This window comes from Solanum dulcamara, chromosome 12 (genome assembly GCF_947179165.1).
Source record: "Solanum dulcamara chromosome 12, daSolDulc1.2, whole genome shotgun sequence".
NCBI lineage: Eukaryota > Viridiplantae > Streptophyta > Magnoliopsida > Solanales > Solanaceae > Solanum > Solanum dulcamara.
The window spans coordinates 6,262,620-6,286,055 of NC_077248.1; the positions used below are offsets into that span (position 1 = coordinate 6,262,620).

General features: G+C 33.4%; 1 protein-coding gene and 1 pseudogene across 1 annotated transcript; one reads left to right on the forward strand and one right to left on the reverse strand.

Moving 5' to 3' along the window:
• Positions 1–1,058: 1,058 nt before the first annotated feature.
• On the reverse strand, positions 1,059–5,035 carry LOC129877153 (ankyrin repeat-containing protein ITN1-like). The gene is made up of 4 exons (XM_055952637.1): positions 4,935–5,035; positions 4,228–4,803; positions 2,821–3,230; positions 1,059–1,931 (listed from the first exon to the last, which is right to left on the reverse strand). The coding sequence occupies exons 1-4, from the start codon at positions 4,954–4,956 to the stop codon at positions 1,107–1,109; spliced, it is 1,833 nt and encodes a 610-aa protein (XP_055808612.1). The 5' UTR covers positions 4,957–5,035; the 3' UTR covers positions 1,059–1,106.
• Positions 5,036–19,977: 14,942 nt separating this feature from the next.
• Positions 19,978–21,634, forward strand: LOC129876927 (premnaspirodiene oxygenase-like; annotated as a pseudogene).
• The last annotated feature ends 1,802 nt before the right edge of the window (positions 21,635–23,436 follow it).

The following is a 23,436-nucleotide window of genomic DNA, read 5'->3' on the forward strand; positions in this document are numbered from 1 at the left end:
AGGTCGAGAAGATTATCACAGACGATAACGCTGCGGACATGCTGATCAAGATAATCCTGCTTGCCAAGTTTGCACACTGCAAAGATTGGTGGGAGTATGTATCAACTGATGCAAACCCTGGAGAACAACTGCTAGGTGGAGCTAGTGTGTTCAACAAAGGTTTGATTCTTCTTGTTTCTTACAACGGGATTGCCCAGTAAGCTTAGAAGTTTTGGCCGGAGTTGTTCATACGCATGCTCGGAACGCAAACCATGGTGGATATTGAAAGAGTTGAGGTTGAAGACACAATCAAAAGTTGCTGAAAGAAAGTTGAAAATGGAGATTCTTGCCAAGGTGGAGATTTGTTAAAATCAACAAGATTCTAGATAGTCTTAATGTAGCAACTTGGTAGGTGAAAGTTTGGTAAACTTTGATATCTTGACAAAATGTGATGTCATGAATGACATCAAGAACAAGAATTTATTCTTATAAATAGGTAGCTCTTGATTTATTTGAAACATACCTCAAAAACATTTCTCTCTTGTCTTCTCATATTCTAAGGCATTTGTAAAATACATTAGAAGATTAGAGAATTGATAGAGCAATTCTCTTAGTTGTATTTGGGAACTCTCCCCTTTCTTTGTTAATATAAATGCAGTTGTTCTCTGGTGGACGTAGGATCATTCGGATTCGAATCACGTTAAATATTGTTGTTCTTCCTTGTTCTTTATATTTTCACGTTTCCGCTAACAACACCAACAAAGAATAAGGCAAAATTTTATCGACAAAAAGGAATTTTTAAGAGAAATGAAAAAAAGAATAGGGGACAATGTATATTTGCTTTAGTAGAAATTCAAATAATATGCACTTCTAGCACAAACAAAAACCTTCTGCAAATAGTGCTTGTACTCAAGATTCATCAGAGCCACAATCATTTTTTTCTGTGATTGCTTTCTCTTCTCTTCATCTACCATTAATATATCCAGCCAGTTTCCAGAGACGAATTCGTTTACAAAACTGCTGAAATGTAGCTTCAGTTTTTCCACCAGAGACCTATTGCAGCAGATTAATGTTCTTCGTATCTTGTCTGAGATAACACACGCATACTCTGAAACTACTAGCTTGAATCAGAGAGCAAACATTGGATTTAAATCTGAATCAGATAATTCCGTGTGAAATGAGTTAGTTCTAGTCCTTGTAAACTTCTCCCTCTTCCTGATTTTGCGAGTTCTTTTAGACCTCACTACATAATAAGTCATGGCACCTAAAACCCCTGCCATTATGATTCCTGCTACAACTGTAACAAAAATTGCAGCCCATATATTACGCCGTCCAATAACTACATAAGAGGCAGATACAAAAGCCAGATTAGTGAAAACCGCGGCCAACCACATTAGTTTGTTTATCACTCCAATAACCCTTTTCTCTGATTTTGTCTCACCCCTGACTACTGTGATTTGTACAACCACGACAGCCAAAGACGTGAAGAGTGCAAGAGCATTCGTGATATAGAAGATCTTAAATCCAGGGGTGTTGGATGCTACAGCGTATCCAGAACCAAGATCACCACCAGGAACGGTGAATATAGCAGCAAAAGCTACTGTTGCGAAAAGAGAGGCAACAATAGTTACAGAATTGGTGGCAGTGTTAATTCCTTCTCGGTGGAGCTTTTGAAGCTCCTTTGCAATACCAGTCATGTTCTTGTTAGTTTTTCGAGCTTGTTCAAGTTGGGAGTGAAGATTTTTCTTAATTTCTGTCACAGTTTTCCTAAGCTCATCACGCGGTTGATTCAATTCATTGGCTCTACAAGCACCATAACGTGTCAAACACTCTTTTAGTTCTGTCGATTCTTCAGACATAGGAAGCCCTTCAGCTATGTCTAGAGCTGTTTTGTTTTCTCTTGTCAATGTATTGACATTTGTGTCGTCGAGCATCAAGAGTTCTTGTACTATCTGCAGTCATATAAAACTAAATTCAAAACCACAGATTCTTTGATGCCTAACATTACCAGTGTCTTATAAAAATAAGTCTCCTTTGACAAGTTATGTTACAGTCAAAATCTTGACAATCTCTTATCTTAAAAAAGTATGGAAATCCAGAGAAATCTAATATTCTCCATTGTAATGAGGACTTTGGAATGTAACCCTAACTAATTGCATCAAAACATTCCCCTTCTTCTCCATATCATTATTTTCTATGTATTCCGAAAACATCATTCTTAGTCTGTGAATCACAAGATATTTTAAAGAACCTTATAAATTTTAAGAACTGTATAAAAATTAGATTTTATAGTCAAAAACACACTTGAACTATTGTTTTTTCGCGAGTTTCACACCCCAACTATCAGTTGTTTCATTTTCCTACCTGAACTATCACCATCTATGTTAAAACACACCTCAACTATTAATTGTTTTCTTTTCCTACCTCAACAACTGATAGTTGATATGTGTTTTAATATATAGACGGTGATAGTTCGGGTAGAAAAATGGAACAACTGATAGTTGGGGTGTGAAACTTGCGAAAAAGTGGGAGTTCATGTGTGTTTTTGATCATTATCTCTAAAAATTATTCAAGGATGTCTGAAAACGATTTAGGGATCTCTAGAACTTCTAAATATAAGGTGTTTGACATGAAGTGGAGAGAGAGGTTACTCCATATTAATAATATGAACTCCTATAGTATCTCAGCTACACCTAGTAAGACACAATTATGAAATGCACCTATGATATCTCCAGCAGATGTATCTAAAACAAAAAATGGCCTTAGTCCTTAGGCCAGGTAGAACAATGAATCACAGCTTTAAGCCATCAAAAGAAGTTATACAAAAGCAGCAGTGATTACCTCTGACCGCTTTTTCCGTGTGGCAATATGTAATGCAGTATTGCCAAACTTATCCGGAAGCATTACAATAGCTGGATCTGCTTGTAGAAGCAACTTCACCACTTCGCAGCTAACGCCTTTTACAGCCATGTGTAGTGCAGTCTGTCCTTTCTTATCAGTTCTTCTTGCCAGTTGCGGATCCTTTTCAAGCAATGCTAGAACAATATCCACGTGGCCTTGGCGTGCAGACAAATGCAATGCGTTTTTGCCATTAGATCTTGATATCTCTAGCAAGCTAGAATCCTTTGAAAGCAATTCATGGACAACTGATGTATGTCCTTTTGTGGCTGCAGATACTAGAGGAGTTGCGTTTGATTGACCTACTGTCTTGCTCAACTCTGGCTCATGCTCCAACAGTAACTTAACAATAGCTGCACACACATTTTCATAAGTAGTTTCCAAATATGTAAATTATATTTCGAAAAATTTAAAGATTCTATGTTCAAATACACGATCAAAATTAAGAAGTTTGAATCTAGAAAAGCGAAATTGGGACACAGGAGTAACATAAGTTGTCAGACTAAACGATGCAATCTTGCTTTACACTTCTCCTGCCACCAATCGTAATCCTGGAAGAAGGGAAGCCTTTGCACCATCATCATCGCTCGGCTCGGCTTCAGATTAAAATGAGCTGACTGATTAATTTTTGGACTAAATATTTTTTTTTTCCTTTTCCCGTAAAGGCACCACTAGTTTTCAGACACCAGTAAGCAGTGTCGAGTGATTTGCTTGGTTCTTGACCTCAGATCATTTACTGGAATTTGAAGTACCACTATTTCAACAAAGGTATATTCCGTTCTATCCTAGAAGAACATAATCCAACACCTCGAGTACTTTGAGAGGATTAAATTCCTTAAGAATACATAGTAAATTTTGTGGCTCGAATTAAAATTTTAGTTTGTTTAAAATTACTTTTTACATTGTCTGCTTAGAACAATGTGTATAAAACTTCTTAGGCTTGACTGAACTATCTCCATCCTTCTCAAATACCTAATCAAATACTTTGACAGACAACTGGATAACATCTATTCAACAATATATTTAGTGTAATTCCATAAGCGAGGTCTGGAAAGGATGGTGTATATGCAGCCTTACCTCTGTCTAGTGGAAGGCAGCGGTAGAGAGGCACATGTAGAAAATAATGGAGAAAAGAACAGTAACAATGAAAAATGGTACGATAAATGAACAAAGAAAACAACACATAATGTTAAAATTGAAGAATACGATAGTAGGATTGTTACTAATAATAATACTGATAAGGAAAACTAAAGTAGGCTCGACTATCTACTGATTTTCTACCCTAATCCTCGACCTCCATAAAAACATCTATGAAACACAAACTAATAACAACATCAAGAAATTCAATACCTTGATGACCTTGGTTAGCAGCAATGTGCAAGGGATCAAGACCAGAACGATTCTTCGTGGTGATCCCCTCCTTTGTACTATAAGGCAACAACTCCTTAACAACATCAATATATCCCCTTTCAGCAGCTGTAAACAACGCTGTTTCGCCTAATTCATTTACCTCATTCACCATTGCTTCCCTTATCTCAGCCACTTCAGCATCAAACTCCGCCCCGCTCATGGTTTTCAACATCTGTGCATCAATTTCCCCCAATATATCCCTTACAGCACCTACATCCCCACGCTGAGCCGCGAGATGCAGCTCCGTGTCATTGTGTCGCCCCGTCACCTGCTTCACATACTTTTTCTTCCCTGATGGATCCATCCTTTTCCCTGAATTTGATAAAAGTAATGCTTTCCCTGAATTTGACACAAACAGGGCTTTCCCTGAATTTGATGGAATCAGAGCTTTGCTTGAATGTGACACCACAAGTGCCGGTGCTCGTGGCGACGGTGACGGTGATGGCTCGCCGGCATAATTCATGTTAGAAATTGGATGTGGGGCCGGAGGTAGCCCCATTTCCAGATCCATCGCACCTGAATCACACAAACCCAAAAATAAAAAACGAAAAGCAAAAACGTTACATACACAATGTACAATAACGACGTTTCAACCCCAAACAAGTCAGATTCATTTATACAAATAACGAAAAAGTTGATGGCATTACCTTGTTGGTTGATGAAAGACATTATACAATTTTCATTTTTTTAATTTTTTTTTTACGAGTCCGCCGGTGGTGGTGAAGGTGGTTAAAACGGTTAATATGAAATAATGTTAACGCCGCCGTAGTGCTTACCATATTCATAACGGCCAAAAGGTTCGGATTTTTGTTTGCTAGTTATAATATTTGACTTTTAACTTTTGCTTTTACTTTAGTGGCTATTAGAGTATATAATTTTTAGTGGTGGAGTGTAATTACACTTGCTCATAATAATAGTTTTATATAAACAAACAAATTATTTTTATTATTATGGATACGAGATATGGTGGGATATTGGGATCTATTCATTTTTAATCAAGCGCTTTTGGATTTGAGTTTTTCCGGAATGAAGGTTTAGAGAACATTTGCCTTGCTCGGCATAAGTTTTCTAAGAATTAAATTATGTCTTTTACAATATAATTATTGGTTCTGAAACTGAACTTTTGTCTCGCTCAACGACGTAAGTTGTGGTACGAAAATATAAATTTATGTCAAGCGGAAAATTATTTGTCATTTCGATGCTAGGAGTTTGACCACCTTTTTATTTAAAGTGCCAAAGGACGGAATTAAAGAGGAACTTCTAGATCTCTTATGTGTAAAAATAAAGATCTCTTATAAAAAAATTCATAAAACTAAAAAAAGATATATCTAAGGGACTGAAAAATCATATATGTAAAATTGAAGACTATCAAATTTGAGGACAAAAATTAAAGATCATTCCAAAATAGAATATGACCATTGGTGCAAATGACCCTAACAAAAATAGAAGCATCAAAATAAGAGTTGGTCTAAAGAAGATTTATATATATATAAAAAATATCCTTCTGTTTCAATCGGTTTGTCCAACTTTTATTTTCAGTTTATTTTTTAAAAAAAATTGCTTTGCTTTTTAACATTTCTTTAATTTCAATTTTTTACGTAACATGTTTAAAATCATATAAAATTAAAAGATATTTTAATATAAGCAACAAAATTCAAAAAGTTATTTACTTTCTTAAATTTCATGACAGTAAACATTGAGTATGATTTTTCTTTTTTCAAAAAGTCACCCTTTTAATGTAGTTAGAGCATGCAATGCAAGTACCTTCCATTCTCATCCTCTCCTTACTAATAAAAGAGTGTAATTTCACTAGTTGATGAATCATAATCAATCCGAACTCACTCTTCTTACAAATTAGCTTGGATGACCAGAAAAATTCAGCTACAAATCCCCTTTTTATGATTGATAACTTCTTTATTGGGAGGAAAGAAAATGTGATGCAACATTTTGGGAATCCAAGATTTGAACTTATTAGGCATGATGTTGTTGAGCCTATTTTGTTGGAAGTAAATCAGATTTATCATTTGGCTTGCCCTGCTTTTCCTGTTTATTACAAGTATAATCCCGTCAAATCTATTATATCCTTGTTTAGATTATCACTCGCCTTAGTGATTAAATTTGAAGAGGAGTCTTGTGATAACTAGTAAAATTGTGTTGTCTTGTGACCACGAGGTCACGGGTTCAAAGCGTGAGAACAGCCTCATGCAAAAATATAGGGTAAGGCTACTTAGACTCTTGTGGTCTGTCTAGTCTTTCTCCGGACCCGTGCATATATATATATATATATAGCGGGAGCTTAAGAACATTACACCATGCTAGAGTGTGCGCACTGGATTTTTCAACAGACATAGGAAACTTTGTAGTTATGTTTCCAAGTTGTAAATATGTTTTAAAAGATGCTTTAGAACTCTGTTGCAATGATGCAGATCCTACAATAAAATAAATGTATTATCCTTTCTATAACAATTTAAACTTTTTAATGAAGTGGTACAAAATCAACATGGTATTAGAATAGGCAAACATCTTGTTTTCGAGTCTCACAATTCACTACAGCAAGAACAGATTTTAGTGGCAATAAATATACACATTAACAAAGAGTGCTAAAGTCTTTATAGACATACATTATTAGTTAATTTTCATTGAATCCAATGTCGCTATAGACTTTAAAGACATTTACAAAACGTGCTAATTGCTGCTAAAAATACATATTTAACGACAATACAATCAGTTAAACAAGAATATCTATATACTAAACAAAAAAAGTATATATTATGGGTTGAAATTTGAGTAAATTACACCAAAACTGAGAAATATGACATATTTGTAGCTACACTCCCTATATTCCTAAATCAACTACTCACTCCCCTTATATTCAATCTTGAACATCAAGTGAAAACAACTCGGATAGTGATTTTCTCTTAGAGCATGAGTCGTTTAACAACTCAGAAATTGAGTTTCTCTTTGCATATGAGTCGTTCGTACTCATCATCTTCTTCTTTTTGAAATTGAACCACTTCTTGATTTTCTGAATTGCACTTCCATTATTGCTCATCTTGTAACTACAAATATAATTCTGTCTGTTAATATAATAATAGTTTCCTTTGTATGAGGTCTCACGTTCAAATCTCAAAACTGTCATCCGATTCCTCAAGAATTCTGCATCCCCATCTACCCATCTAAGTTCTTTGGGCAAAAAATCTTCTTCATGTGAGAACGTCGCCATATCTTGTTCTTGTTTACTTAATTTAGAACTATCTTTCTTGTATAATGATCACTTTTTACTTTTTGGAGGTACGTAATTCTAACTTCATTCTATTTATATATAAGTTATTTCAAATCCTACATTGATAAGGATTAGGTCTACTTAATTTATAGTAAAAAATTGTTTTCTCTTTTTTTCAATTTCTCCTTTTCCTTTTCCGTGTATGTGTGTGTTGAGTTTTTGTTACGTGAGGGAGTTAGGATTTTAGGTTATTTAGGTTAGGATTTTTGGATTTTTTCTTTTTTTAGACTTTTGTCCTTTCTCTTATATTAATTATTTTTCCCTTAAAGAAAATATAAAATATAATAATAAAATATTAATTAACAATTTTTAGATTAGTAAATATGTAGAAGAATTAAATAGCTAGTCCAAAAAAAAATATAACTAAAGAAAATTACTAAAATCATTAGATTATTTATTAAATTATAAATAAAATAAAATAAAATAAAACATTATTTTTTGTACAGTTCTTTTCTTTTAAAAATAAAAAACATAATTCAACCTTAAAGAGGCTCTAATATTTTTTAATAACTTTAAAATAAATTTACCAAAAATAAGATAAAGTTTAATTTAGCCTTAAAACAAATATTTTAAATACTAAAATTTAATTTAGCCTTAAATCAAATCCTACAAAGATAAGAAATTGGTTTACTTAATTCATAGGAAATAAGAAAGCCTTATTTTCCATATATATATATATATATATATATATATATATATATATATTTGAGTGAAAGCAATTGAACTATTTATTTTTTTCGTAAAAAGAAAGTTTGGGGGTTTGGGGGGGGGGGGGGGGGGGGCGCAAATCCAATTCAAAATTTTCCAAGTGTTCGTAGAAAAGTGGCTTAATTTCCCTTATTAAAAACAATATTATCTCTGTCTTAATTTATGTGACATCGTTTGACTTAACGTAAAATTTAAGAAAAAATGAAGACTTTTAAAATTTATGATTCAAAATACTATTCGACGATTGTGTGATTATAAGTTATTTCATTAAGGGTAAATAATAAATTTTAAAGTTAAATTAATTTTAAAAACTCAAACACATTTAAAATAAAATTTAAATTTAAATTTTCACGTGGATAATTCAATTTTAAAGGTAAAACTCAAACTTCTATATGGAAGATATTAATGACATTATTAACTGTAAATAAATACAAATGAAGAAATTATTAAAAAGTATCATTGTAGAGAAAGAATTGAATAAATAGGAGAATAATAATGTATAAAGAAATCATGCAATAAATAGTATCATGTAACTTAATTCTTAATATATAATGTCAAGAACTGAGAATATATTGTATAATGAAAAAATTTCGAGTAATTTAATAAAAAATTAAAAATTAATTAAATTTTCATATAGGAAATTTTATAAATTAACTTGAACTAAATCTCAATTCTATATTGAAAAAAATGGATGAAAATTTTAGTGTCTTATCGCACATAATAGGAAAAAATATTTTTAAAAGTATATGTAGAACAATGGATTTTTAATAAAAAAATATTTCTTTTTATGTTTTGGATAAATGCAAAATCTTAATTTAAAACTATTAATATAATCATATTACGATTACATGTAAAATCCTATATGAGAAAAACTAATATACAATAGAAAATGATTTACAGAAAGAGTGATACAAATAATGTGAAAATATTTGTCCTTCGAATTCATTTAAAAACTAAAGTAACATAATGAAATAATACAAAATTTTCTCATTAATAATTTAGACAATTAAGAATTGTATAACAAATTAGTATTTTATTTGTACCAAGAACACTTCGTATAAATCATTTTTTGTTTTGTAGTTACTTTTAAATGCGTATGATTTTTTAATGATTCAATTCTTTAAGTAAAATAATCGCACATCGCGCAGATACGAATACTAATTTTAATTATAAAAATGAGATTCTTATGTATGTAGAATTTGATGTAACTTAATTTTATGATACCAAAGTTTATTAAATTAATTTTTCTTTAAACATCAAGAATATAGCTAAACATATAATTTTAAACCAAAAAGTCATTTAACTTAGTTTAATTATCATCAAAAATATTTTCTTTGTTTTACTTTCTGTGATATTTAAGTAAAGATAACGAGCTTCTTAATTGCAAAAGATAAATTTAATAAAACAACCCATAGATTATCAATAGTTTAGTAACTTTTGTGATATTAAAAACAATTTTCTATTATAAAAAAAAAATTGATGGCTTTGATTGGACACTCAGCCTTTTGTTTTCCATTACCTTTTTCATTTCTTATGGCCATCGCTTAGCACTCACTCAACCGTTTTTCTTAAGTGTTTTACTAACTCACTAGTTTATTATCAACATGGATTGTGGTATAGTGATGGAATTGTTTCATCATTAATCAGAGGTTTCAGATTCAAATCTTGAGTATGAAAAAAATTCTGTGGGGAGCGTCATCCCGCATGAGCCCTGCAGTGCGCGATCTGATTTAGTCAATAGTCGAGGCTCCACGAGCATCGGACATCGAATGAGAAACAAAAAAAAAATCTAGTTTATCTCTCCATTTTTATTCCTCATCAACTTAAAGCTCTAAATCCGTCATTAATCTTATAAGAATCGCATGACACATATCATAATTTTATGACAATGTGTGACTCACGCTGAATAATATAATCAATTAATCATAAAATAAATTTCATTAGAGGCTTGTATATAAGGGTGTGCATATTGTTGGTATATGTCGAATTATCGTATCAAAATTGAAATTTTCAACACTGCTATTTTGATTTTGTGTTATTTAATATGCATTTTAAAAAAAATGATATTTGATACGATATTCTTGTTCGTTTGGAATTTTTTCGAAAAGCTAATCATAGGTTCTTCTTTCCATCGGAATAATAGGGCCGTTATGCTCATTACTAAACTTGTTGAAGAGATATTTACAAGTATATTGTCTTAAACATTAAGAAGTGGTGGCTTGATCTCTTCGATGCTTTATAGTATTATTTCTATTAGGGATGGCAACGGGTTGACTATTTATATTACTCTTAATAGCGTTTTTTTTTGGATAGTTACTGTTGACACCCAATTTTGGTCAGACTTTGTAAGATTAATACTTTTAATTTTTATTTTTGTTAAATAGTTCAAAAGTGCATTTTTACAATTTTCAATCAATTTTATCTATAATTATCCTTAGATGAAGATTTTATCAGTTTATTTTTTTTAATTTTTAGTTATAGCTATTTTTTTATCATAGTTCGTTAATTTGCATTTTTACATGTCATTTTTTATATTTGTTCATATTCATTTTAGTATTTTTAGCACTATCTAGGAATACATTAAAATACAGATAAATATTAAATTTTTCCCACAATTATACCTACCCCACTAATCACACAAATTTTCCACACAATTTTACATATCCGACTAATCACATAAATTTTTTCCACAATTTTACCTACCCCACTAATCACACACAATTTTCTACACCTATATAACTATTTTCAAACACTCTCTCTCTCTCTCTCTCTCTCTCATCTCTTATTCTTTCAAAAAAAAAAACACCCACCAAAAAAATCACACCCATCAACAACTACAACAAAAGTCCAACACCTATACACTACAATTTCCTACACCTATACAACCATTTTCAAACTCTTTCTCTCTCATCTCTAATTCTTTCTAAAAAAAACACTCATAATATTTATTCTTTTTCTCCACTCTCTCCCTCACCCTCACTATAAATAACACAAATTTTAACTCTTCTTCACTACTTTTATCCTTCTTCTTCACATTTCTCCATTAAAACCAACCAACAACCATCAAAATCCTTTTTTTCCAGCCAAACACACTTCATTTTTGGTAAGGTTTGAGCTTTCACTCCCAAATCTAACTAGACATAAATGTTGCTTCACTTTATTTTATGATTTTGCTGTTCTTGGTGCAATATTTTGTTGTATTTCCACGTATATTTTGTTCTATTTCAGATCTGGATGGAGGGGTTCAAACTCCAGACATTGTTTTCTGTGTTTTCATGTTCTCCAGTTATTATTCATGATTCTCCATGTTGGAGCACAAACCGACTGATATACAGTCCATGTATATCTGATATACAAGAAAACTGGTGGCTGTATATGATGATATACGGTGTATATACAGCTGTGATATACAACAGAATTGGGCCAAAAGTTCAAAATGCAGGTGGCCCAACAACTTAGTCCAGACGTACAGAAACTAAGTGTCGGGCAATATTTTTATGTGTTATTTATTATTTATTTATATTAATTTGGGTTGTAATAATTTATTTACTTATGTTATTTATGCTTTCTTAAATATTAATTTTAATTTATTTTAACTTAATTAGATTCTCCTAAAGATAAACCAATTCATGTTAATTTACTCTTTAAATAATTTTCTACCTTTACTTAGTTAAACTTTTTACTTCTTTTTTTACACATGTATATTATTTTCAAATGTTTAAATTTGATCATTTTTCTAAAAAATAATAATTTTAAAGTCTTCGTGTCCTTTTAAATATTTTCAAAAGTTAGTCAAATAATTTTTCAAATCGTCGGATAACCGTGCGTTAGCGGCCACTTTGAGTGCTTAACACCTTTTCAAAGTGGAAATAAGAAACTCGTACCTTTTTCTCTGAATTTTTAAGACTTAAATTTGTTAGGGTCTTTTAAATTAAGTGGCCACTCTTCTTTTCTAAAATTGATTTTTTCTCTATAAAGTTGAAATTAATTTTAAATTATCTTTTTCCGATATAACAATTACGCCACATGGCCATTCGGCAAAAGTAATTATAAAAAAATGGTCATCCATTGTATAGGCATGTATAGTCAGTGTATATTTCACGTATAGTCAGTTTTAAAGTCTATCATAATGTATATTCAGTGTATAGCTCATTTATAAGTAATCTATAGTGTATAGTCAATATATACTTTCTATAACTTTTGGCAAGCTATATTGAATAGTCACTGTATATTTTCTATGATTTTGGCTATTTTTTTTATATAAATAAAATATGGTTGTATTTGTTGTAAATGTCACGACCCAAAATCGGGTGTGATGGCACTCACCTAACCCACGAAGATGAGTCGGCCTAAGAGTCTAAACAACTCAAAGAAATCAGAAATAAAAGTGAAAATGTAAAGTCTAACATGATATAAATAAGGATAAGCGAAAAGTAGATTCTAAATTACCCAAGACTTGGTGTCACGTGTATGAGCCGTTATTTCAACATAAATGAAGAAGATACAAGTTTCACAAGGCTAAGTTGTAACACCCTCCAAATTTTTTCCTTAAGATTCGGACCTTTCTTGTATCCGTGTAGGGTCAAACTCTATTATTATGGAGTATATGCATGAGTTACGATGAGTCCCTCAGAAATTGAAAAGTGTTAGAGGTGATGTGGGGTCACAAAGGACCCCTAGGACCAAGCTAAGTCCAAAAGATTCGTCGTGGCTAAGTTATAGGATGAGTTCGTATAAGGGGTCAACTTCTAACGGCCCTATCTTTTGAAAGACGACAATTTGGATGACCCATGACCTATTAAATTAAAGGTCATCGAGTCTTCTTTCCAACGCCACCAAGAATGTAATTTTTGGAGTTTGGAGTCAAAAGATATGACGATCCTAAGACGAACTAACACAGCAGGAATTTCAGGCCTGGGTTGCAATTGCTGGAAATCTGGGCTGGGCGCCATAGTGGCGCGATGTGCCACTATCGCGCCAGGAACAAGCCTCAGTAGTTTGGCCCCTGGCGTGGCGCGCCACTACGAGATGTGCAGGGTTTTCAAGGCTATTTTTCAGAACCCAGAAAACTTGGGCTTGGCGCTGTAAGGGCGCGATGCGCCACTATCGCGCCATAAAACAGCCTCAGTAGTTTGGTCCTTGGCGCGACGCGCCACTATCAGATGTGCAGATTTTAAACCTAAATTCGTCTTGGCGCTGTAAGGGCGCGACGCGCTACTATCGTGCCAAGGGTGTTTTAGCCATTTTTCCAGATTTTCGAAGAAAGGGCAATTTGGGTATTTCCCCAAATTATATATACACAGCCTTGGGACATTTTTGGGACCATTTTCAATCCCTCTCTCTCTCTAAAAGCCCTAACATTTCCCTCTCTTCTTCTTCTTCTTCTTCTCCAAATCCTTCTCCAACAAAGAGTGCCTTCAAGAGCTTCAAGATTTCAAGTTTTCCATTGAAGACCCAACAACAAGGTTTCTTCAAAATCTACTCTAAGGTATGTAAGACTATTTAAAGCATGGGTTGAGTCCACCTATGTGCCCTACATCTTCTTTGAGATTTATTGTCCATAAGAATGAAGGTTATTGATGGAGTTAGGTCCAAATAGGTTACTTTCATCTATTACCCTAATTTCTATTATGTGGATGTTGTGGACTCGAGAAAGTGATGTGCTTCATGTTGTTAGGAGTTGATTGAGATGAAAGGTCAAACTTATTGTCATCTATTAATTTGATTCTTGTTATGTTGATGTTGTTGAGTCAAGAAATTTCTAAAAAGCGCCTTCATGTGAGTATGCGTTGATAGAGATGAGTTGTTAAACATACTTTATTGATTTTCTTAACTATGTTGATTTCGATAAAAATGTTGATTTTCTCGATATGTTATTCATCTTGAATTGTTGGTTTAAAACCTTGGAGTTGTGATGAGTTCCAAAGACGTGTTGAATGAATAGAGAAATGACGGGATATGTTTGTATGTTGCTATAAATGTACATTTAAATTACTCTTGAAAGATGTGATTGGGATTGATCGGATAGTATGATTTGGGAGAGATTTGATTGTGATAGAGTTGATGAGTTGACAAGGTTGTAAATGAGACTTGTCGATATGATTTGATTGAGTTGATTGGATGGAGTTTTATGAGCGTTGAGTCTTGGGAGGAGTATCGAGCGCCGAGTGGGTAAGAGTATAGTCCATACTCGAACCCCATGAACTACGCCGCCAATGTAGGAAGGGATTGAACCGTTAAAGTCGGATGCTTCCCATGGGATCGAACCGTTAAAGTCGGATGTTTCCCATTTTATTATCTTGAAATGATAGGACTTGACGGATCGATGGGATGCATGATTGGTTGATTCGTTCATGCCCTGCAAAAGTATGAATCGATGCGGTAACAACGTCGGTTTGTTGTACTGTCACTGGCTCATAAGTGATGGTTGTCGGATAAGAGAAAATCCCATATAGGTCTTGATAGTACTCTGCGTCAGATTGAGTTGAATTGTATGTGATTGGTCCTGTCTAAATCATATTCTTGTTTAGACTTAGGACACTTGATTGAGTTGTTATTTCTCTTGAGTTGAGATTTTGAGTCGATTTGATTCGGTCCTTTCTGATGTTGTTTCATTCGGCCATTTTACATACTCGTACATTCTATGTACTGACGCCATTTGGCCTGCATTGTTTAATGATGCAGAGATAGGTACTAGAGATCATCAATCGGTGCACCGTTGAAGATCCACACGCTCCCAGCTAGTTGGTGAGTCCTCCTAATTTCCGGAGGATGTTGAGTTTCCTGTATAGTTTTGTGTTGTTTCCTTTATTTTTGATTGTTGGTAGCCATGGGTTTGTCATCGGCACCTCCCAAATTGTTGATAGAGGCTTAATAAACTAGAGTGTGGGAATGTTGGATTGTTCTTTTGAGTAGTTCTTCTATAACTGTTGGTTGATTTGATAGTTATTTGGCCTTTGGCCCTAAATTATGAATAGTACTTCATCGATTGAGTCTTCCGCAGAGAGAATGTGATCGAATGAAAGTGTGACTGGACCAGGTGGTTCGTTTGAAGGTCAGAAATGGCTTTCGAGTGCCGGCCACGCCTAGGGTACTCTCCTAGGGCGTGATATAAGTCTCCGAATGGACCCTCGGAATTCGATAGGAATCCAATGAACACAAACCAATTATGCAACCCTACTAAATTCGACGTTCCAGACTCAATGGAACTATCGAAATTCAAATTTGAAGCCTCCTTGATCCAAAGTTCGATAAGTCACAACTAAACTAGTTTCGGTACTCGAAATATCTAAAATATCATCGGGACCTCTAAAGATTATAACAAAACATTTATAGTGTTAGAATCACCTCCCGAAACCATTGGAACCATTAGAAATTTAATTCGAGCACCCAAACCTCAAATATTGACCAAAGTCAAACTTGAATCAAACTTTAACTCAATTTCCTTCTTCGAACCTAAATTTTACATTTTAACTCTAAATCTGATTCAGACAACTCTCCTACACCAATTTACACATTCTGAAGCTGATGGAATTGGTGGAATTCCATTTCTAGATTCGAAACTCTGAATGACTTCAAAACTCAAATTTTAATAACTTAAGCCTTTAGAACCCATCTTTCAAGCAAAACCTCAACTTTTTACAAGATTTCCAAAAACTAACATTCAAACCCAAACAAAGGTGACTCGGGAAAACTAACAGGAGGGGTAAAATGAAAATTTTATCAAAAATACCAAAAATGACCTTTAGGGTCATTACATCATCTACTACTAAAAATTATGTTCGTCCTCGAACATAAAGCAAGGGACATACCTAGAGTCTCAAAAAGATGGGGGTAACAGGCCCGCATGTATGACTCTAACTCCCAAGTAGCCCTCCCCATGGACCGATGCCGCCACTAGACCTTCAATGAAACTATCTCTTTAGTCCTCAACTTTCAAACCTGACTGTTCAAAATAGCCACAGGCTCCTTCTCATATGTTAAATCTAGGCTCAACTTCTCCGAGTCATGGGAAATCACATGAGACTCATCCGGAATGTAGCATCGTAGCATCGAGACATGAAATATTAGATGTACAGAAGACAGACTAGGTGGAAAAGTAAGTATGTAGGCCATCTCTCCCTCTTGATCTAAGATCTCAAAAGGGCCAATAAACCTAGGGTTGAGCTTTCCCTTCTTCTCGAACCTCATGACACCCTTCAAAGGAGAGACCCTCAACCATACCTGGTCACCAGCCATGAACACCAAAGGTCTAATCCATCTTTCAGTATAACTCTTCTAGCTACTCTAAGCTGTCAACAACCAACCCTGATTCAGCCTAACCCGCTCCATGTCATATCGAAGCAAATTGGTGTCTAGGCTATCCACCACCACAGAATCAAACCAGCTAATAGGCGATTTACATCTCTGGCCATACAAGGCCTCAAAAAGAGCCATCCGGATGCTGGAATGGTAACTATTGTTGTAAGCAAACTCTGCCAGAGGCAAGTGTTGATCCCACTGAGCAACAAAATCAATCACACATGCCCATAGCATATCCTCAAGGACCTAAATAGTCCTCTCAGACTGCCCATCCGCTTGAGGGTGAAATATGGTACTCAAATCCAATCGGATACCCAATCCACGCAGCACAGCCTCTCAGAAGTGAGATGTAAACAATAAGCTCCGATCTAATATGATGGAAACAGGACCCCATGGAGTCTAACAATCTGACTGATATAGAGCTAGGCAGACCTATCTGCCATGAAACTAACCTTAACTGATATGAAATAAGTCGATTTGGTCAATAGGTCGAACACAACCTAAATGGAATCAAAGCCTCCCACTATAGTGGGAAAACCCACCATGAAATCCACTGTGATCCTCTCCCACTTCTAAGTGGGAATGAGCATCCTCTGAAACTCACCCCCGGATCTCTAGTGTTTACACTTAACTTGCTGACATGTCAAACACTTGGATACAAACTCAGCGATGTCCTTCTTCTTATCATACCTCGGCCAATATCTGCTGAAAGAGACCTTAGCCATAATATCCGTCGGATGAGACCTCTGTCGCCGGAAAAAAACTCGTCAAATTACTTAGACCGGTAGAAATCTCGGTCCCAATATCCAGTACCTCACTCATATTATTTCTCAGCCATCACAGATATAATATATGCACAAGTATTTAGTCAAACAACATAAATATTCACACAAGATGTCATATAGTCCGCAATCACACAATAGATCAATACCTCGCAAATCACAATACTTAGACAAATACCTCTATCCAAATTACACTATCACACTTCAACTCATGTAATTTACTCAATCTAATGACCCAGTATACCCTAATCTACTCACACAGGAAAAATACAAAGTTTAACATACTTAATAATGTTAGAATTTCACTTGCCTTAGCCAAAAAGTCACGAACAATCCAAAATCACCACCTTTCCTCTCTGACGATATTCTAAATCATCACAATCTAATCAAATATAAACTCACAATCATTTTTCGAATCTATTGACACTAAAATCAAGAAATTCGGGTGAAAAAGATAAAAGGGTCAAAAATATCATATCAGAAATTGAACGTAGAATCTGATTATTTTGGGGTGAAAACATTCTACAAGTAATAAGGAGTCTAATGGTGAAATTCATTTCAAAAATGGAGTTAAAATGAGTTCAAAATCCCTATTTCTCCTTCAAAAGTTCATGTTTAAGAAAACCCCAAAATCTCCAATTTAAAATCCACAATTTGAAGTTAAAATACAAAATTATTCAATGGAAATTAAGGAAAAGTGTTAGAAATACATTACCCAATAGTTTCCCATGAAAAATCTCCTTAAAATTCGACTCCACCGAGCTTAGAATGTCAAAATGGAGGAAAATGGCCCTAATCCCGTCTTTTGGAAAAGACACTGTTCATGGCTTTTTAACCCTTCGTGACTGCAACCCACTTACGTCGCGATAGCGAAGGTCAGGCCCTCGCTTCATCACGATCGTGTCTCCAGACCTCGCGATCGCAAAGGTCAAAAGTCAGGTGCCTCGCAATCGCGACAGGACTCCTTTGCGAACGCGAAGAGTAATTGGAGGCACCAGCTGACAGCAGCAAGTTTCACAAGGCTAAGTCTCTGAATGGACCCTTAGGATTCGATTGGAATACCGTGAACACAAACCAGATATGCAACCCTACTAAATTTGATATTCCGGAATCAATGGAACCATCAGAATTCGAATTCAAGGCCTCTTGACCCGTAATTCGATAAGTCGCAACTAAACTAGTTTCGGAACTTGAAATACTCAAAATACTCTAGGGACCTCTAAAAATTATAACAAAGTCATTTCTAGAGTTATAATCACCTACCAAAATCATTGGAACCATCAGAAATTCAATCCGAGCAACCTCAAATGTTGACAAAGTCAAACTTGAACCAAACTTTAGCTCAATTTTCATCTTCAGACCTAAATTCCATGTTTTAACTCCAAATCTGATTGCGACAACTCTTCTAGACCAATTTCCACATTTCGGAGCTGATAGAATTAACAAAATTCTATTCCGAGATTCGAAACTCCAAAACTTAAATTTTGACAACTTAAGCCTTTAGAACCCATATTTCATGCAAAACCTCAACTTTTAACAAGATTTCCAAAAACTAACTTTCAAATCCAAACAAAGGTGACCTAGGGAAACTAATGGGAGGGGTAAAACTGAAATTTTATCGAAAATGCCAAAAATGACCTTCAGGATCATTGCAGTAAACTAATTAGTTTATTGTATATATTTGAAATTGTCTTTTTTTTTATAGTCACAAGAATTTCATGACAAAAGATAACTACAAGTTTCAAAAAACAAATAATTTGTAATTAAATTATATCACATAAATTAAATGAAAACTAAATTAGGGGTTTATCAAGATATTCTTAATTATGTCTTGTAGACTTCCAAGTCTTTGGCAATAAAATAAATTTTCATTCAATCTTAAATTCACTCGTGATCTATTAAAAGTCTATGTCAATAAAATAATTCTTACTTTTTTCAATATTAAATTAATTCTTGGTTTATTGTCATGATCCAAACTTGACACAAATTATCTGCTTTAGCTTGATAGTCCACACGAATTTGTCCATTATGTTATAGTAGAGGACTATAGGGAATTTTTGAGACTTTTTTTGTAGTTCAAAATAATCGAATTTTTTTTAAAGTTCAATAAAATTGTTGAGACTTTTTTCTGAAATTTTTTAACTACTTTACATTTTCTAAGAGAATAGTTGAGGAATAATCAAAGGACTAATAGTGAAAAGTAATCTTTAATTTTTTTCCTTAAATATTTTTTTAAGGAATGTGTCATACCCCAACAATTCACTTAATATAGACGGAGTACAATTATATTATGTCTTACAATTAAAAATAATATTTTTTTCTCACATTTCAATATTGAATTTGCTTAAATATTATAAACATCCCTTCCTCGGAAACTTATCAGCTTAGAAACCCATCATTCCTTTTTGTATCACCCGCTCTGGCTAGTCCATTCTCCGTCATGAACGTCACATTTAATTATATCCAATAGCATAAATAAACCCAATATTAATAAATGACATGATTGAGCCATTTGTTAGCATCTAGTTAGAAAGTAAGATATTGATCAATTATACGCAAAAACGTGCGTATATTGAACCGCATAAGATTTTCCACATCATTGCCAGCTCTAATTTAATGGCTGTTAATACATCATGGGTTTGACGTTAAATTAATTAAAGATATTTTCTTTATTCTATTGATAGCAATTAACTTTGATAATTGAATAAAATACAAGTAAAAAGTGGTTTATTGGTTTCCCCGAACGTTGATTAGCATATATTATAAGTTTATAAATGGTCTCTATCTCGATTTCAACTTCCATATAATTAGTTTATACTTTATACTTAGTATTATATTTGATGAGATAATGACTTTGCACGTTTAAGCTTACTATTATATTTAGTGTGTGTTTTGTGTGGAGCTCTTTTCAAAAATAAAATAATCAAATTTTTCCCTAGAAAAATAAGTCCATATAAAAATAAGAAAAAATGATTTTCCATGAAAAGCAAGTTTCATAAATGGCATTATACACAATATGTGATTCTATCTCCTTTCCACCCCAATCTTATTCCATAGTGTCTGCGTGATATCCATGTAATGAGTCGTCAAATGAGCCACGTTAAGAAAGCTCAAATTTTAAATTTTATAATATTTTTTGATTTCTTAACAAATATCGAAAAATAAGCAAGAAATACACTTATTTTTCAGGAAAACATTTATCGTGAAAAATATATTCCTTTCATACCAAACACAGCCTTACTCTTGGATCATTTTCCCTCTGACATTAGGATTATATATTAAGCCAGAAGAATTAAAACCTACACACCCCTCTCTTAGCTTTTGCTATCTAATGGAGTTCCAATTTCCATTCAATTTCATTTTCTTATTCCTTTTCCTATCATATATTCCTCTATTTACTACTTGCGGAATGGAAAAAAATCAACAAACTTAAACAAGAAACTTCCTCCAGGACCATAGAAATTGCCTTTCTTAGTAAGTATCCATCACTTGGCATTAAAAGGTGGACTTCCCCATGAAGCACTCACAAAATTGGGCAAAAAATATGGACCTTTCAACTAGGCGAAATTTCTACTATCGTAGTTTCTTCTATGGACATGTTGCGAGTGGTACTGAAAACTCACTACCTCTCTTTTGCATCAAGGGCTAAATTAGAAGGCACCGACATAATATTTTACAAGAGTACAGACATCGGGTTTAGTCCTTACGGGGAATAATGGAGACAGATGCGCAAAGTATGAGTCTTGGAACTTCTCAATGCCAAGAACGTACGTTCCTTTAGTTCCATCAGGTGGGACGAGGCTTCAGGCCTCGTGCAATTCATCCGGTCATCAAGACGTTGTGAGCCGATAAACATTACAGAACGAGTTTCATGGCACCTAAGCTCAATTACATTTGGAGAATTGTTGTTGAAAGATCAAGAGAAATTCATTGGATTAGTGAGGTTATTGGTGGATTTAGCGTGGCTGACATTTTCCCTTCAATCAAGATCCTTCATGTGCTAAGTGGAGTGAGGAGTAGAATCTTGAAATTTCACAAAAATGTTGATGCTATTGTTGAGGATGTTATCAACAAGCACAAGAAGAATATTGCAAGTGGTAAAAAGGGAAATGGTGCATTTGGAGGTGAAGATTTAATTGATGTTCTACTAAGATTAATGGAGAGTAGGCAACTTAAAATCCCAATAACCAATGACAACATCAAAGCAATTATGGTTGTAAGTATTCTTACTCTTATAAGGAAAATATCTAAAACTATTTTTGTTACTGAATGAAATTTTATCGCCACTCCTTATTATACTTCTCATGAATGAAATTTTATCCTATCTTTTTTTTTTGTCTGTGAATTATGTATTTATGGATATTTGTATCAGCTTGTTTCAATCTTGAGACATATATTATCTTGCCTATAGTTGTGTAATAATGGGAAAAAAATACTTCTGTAATATATTCATGTGTTGTTCAATGATCAATTCATATACTCTGTGTTATTATTAGTCTGTGTTCAGTGGTGAATTCAAGATTTTAAGGTGATGGATGCTGACTTTCATTTACCATAAAGTTGATAACGATCATAAAATAAAATAGAAATACAAAACTATATGAATATAATATAATATTTTATTTTATTTTTAAAAAAAGCCAATGACAAAACAAAAAAGTTGATGAAAAAACATTAAAAAAAGAAGTTAAAAACCAAACGTAAAAAAGTATTTGAAAACAATAATAAAAGAAATTAACGAAAAATCATTAGAAAAAGTAAAAAGTGAACTAAGGAGAAAAAACAGAATATATATATTTTTGAAAAAAAGAAGAAAAAGTCAGGAAAAACTAAGAAACATAAGAATTCTTAAGTTAAGAAGAGAGGAGCTTTAAAAAAAGTATTTGAAAACAATAATAAAAGAAATTAACGAAAAATCATTAGAAAAAGTAAAAAGTGAACTAAGGAGAAAAAACAGAATATATATATTTTTGAAAAAAAGAAGGAAAAGTCAGGAAAAAGTAAGAAACATAAGAATTCTTAGGTTAAGAAGAGAGGAGCTTTAAAAAAAATGTGATGACCCAAACCCTCAGCACTCTGCTCCACGTACTTCTTCAACTCACAAACTAAACCAAAGCAAGCACACCAACTTTTGGTTAATGGATGCCATTCAACCAATATATTATAATTTTAAGTGATTTCTATATAAAAATATATAATGGCGTCTAGGTTAATGGGTGCTCGAGCCCCTGGAATGCTAAACATGGGTCCGCCCTTGTCTGTGCTCAGAACAATAAATCAAAAAGTCAAAGTAAACTAAAAAGACAGAAATTAGAAAATCTTAAAAAGAAAAGAATTAATATTGGACACTATAGAATTCATGTGTGTCCTTAAGGAATTTAATCTTCTGATTATATCTAAGGTTATGAATTATTTTTTTCCAAGATAAAATGAATCTAGATGTTAATGAAGTAGTGGTATCTAAAACTTCATTATTCAGCGAATTCAAAAGTCAGCAACAAATCACACAAGACTTGATATTTGTTTGTAAGAAAATATATGTAGAAGAAAAAGTATATTCAATGCAGAAAGCTGAGGAAAAACCTCACTGTTTACAGCCAATAATCTGGGTTGAAGATGTGCGAACTCACCTGTTCAGAACAAGTATAACGCCTGTTGGCGAAAAATGTCTGTTCGGAAGGAATAATTCATTTTTGAATATTTTTTGTAAATTTTAAATTAATTCCGCAAATTACTATTATTATTAGGAAAAAAAGGAAATTAATTAATGGAATGATAATTAAATTTTGTCTAAATAATTATCAATGAATCACATGCCAAAGGCAAAGCCGAGCGAGCAACAACGACAACATGAGGGGAGACCCTCTTTTTAGCTTTTTAATAGGTAGAAAAAGTGTTTCTTATTAAAAGCACAAAAAATCTCCTCTTCACCACCCATGAGGGAAAAATGCACTTGATTTTTCCTCCATTTTATTTTCCTCCATTTCTCAATTAACATTATATTATACCTTCTTCTTTTGAGGCTTACCCATAAAAAAAACCAACAGTTCTGTCACGATCCAACTAGGGCCGCGA

Excerpts from the sequence above, each read along its gene's own strand:
- LOC129877153 (XM_055952637.1), bottom strand. The coding sequence starts at position 4,956 with ATGTCTTTCATCAACCAACAAG. Across the intron at positions 4,804-4,934 it reads GTCTTTCATCAACCAACAAG|GTGCGATGGATCTGGAAATG; the intron begins GTAATGCCATCA and ends TGTGTGATTCAG. Across the intron at positions 3,231-4,227 it reads TGCTAACCAAGGTCATCAAG|CTATTGTTAAGTTACTGTTG; the intron begins GTATTGAATTTC and ends ATGTGTGTGCAG.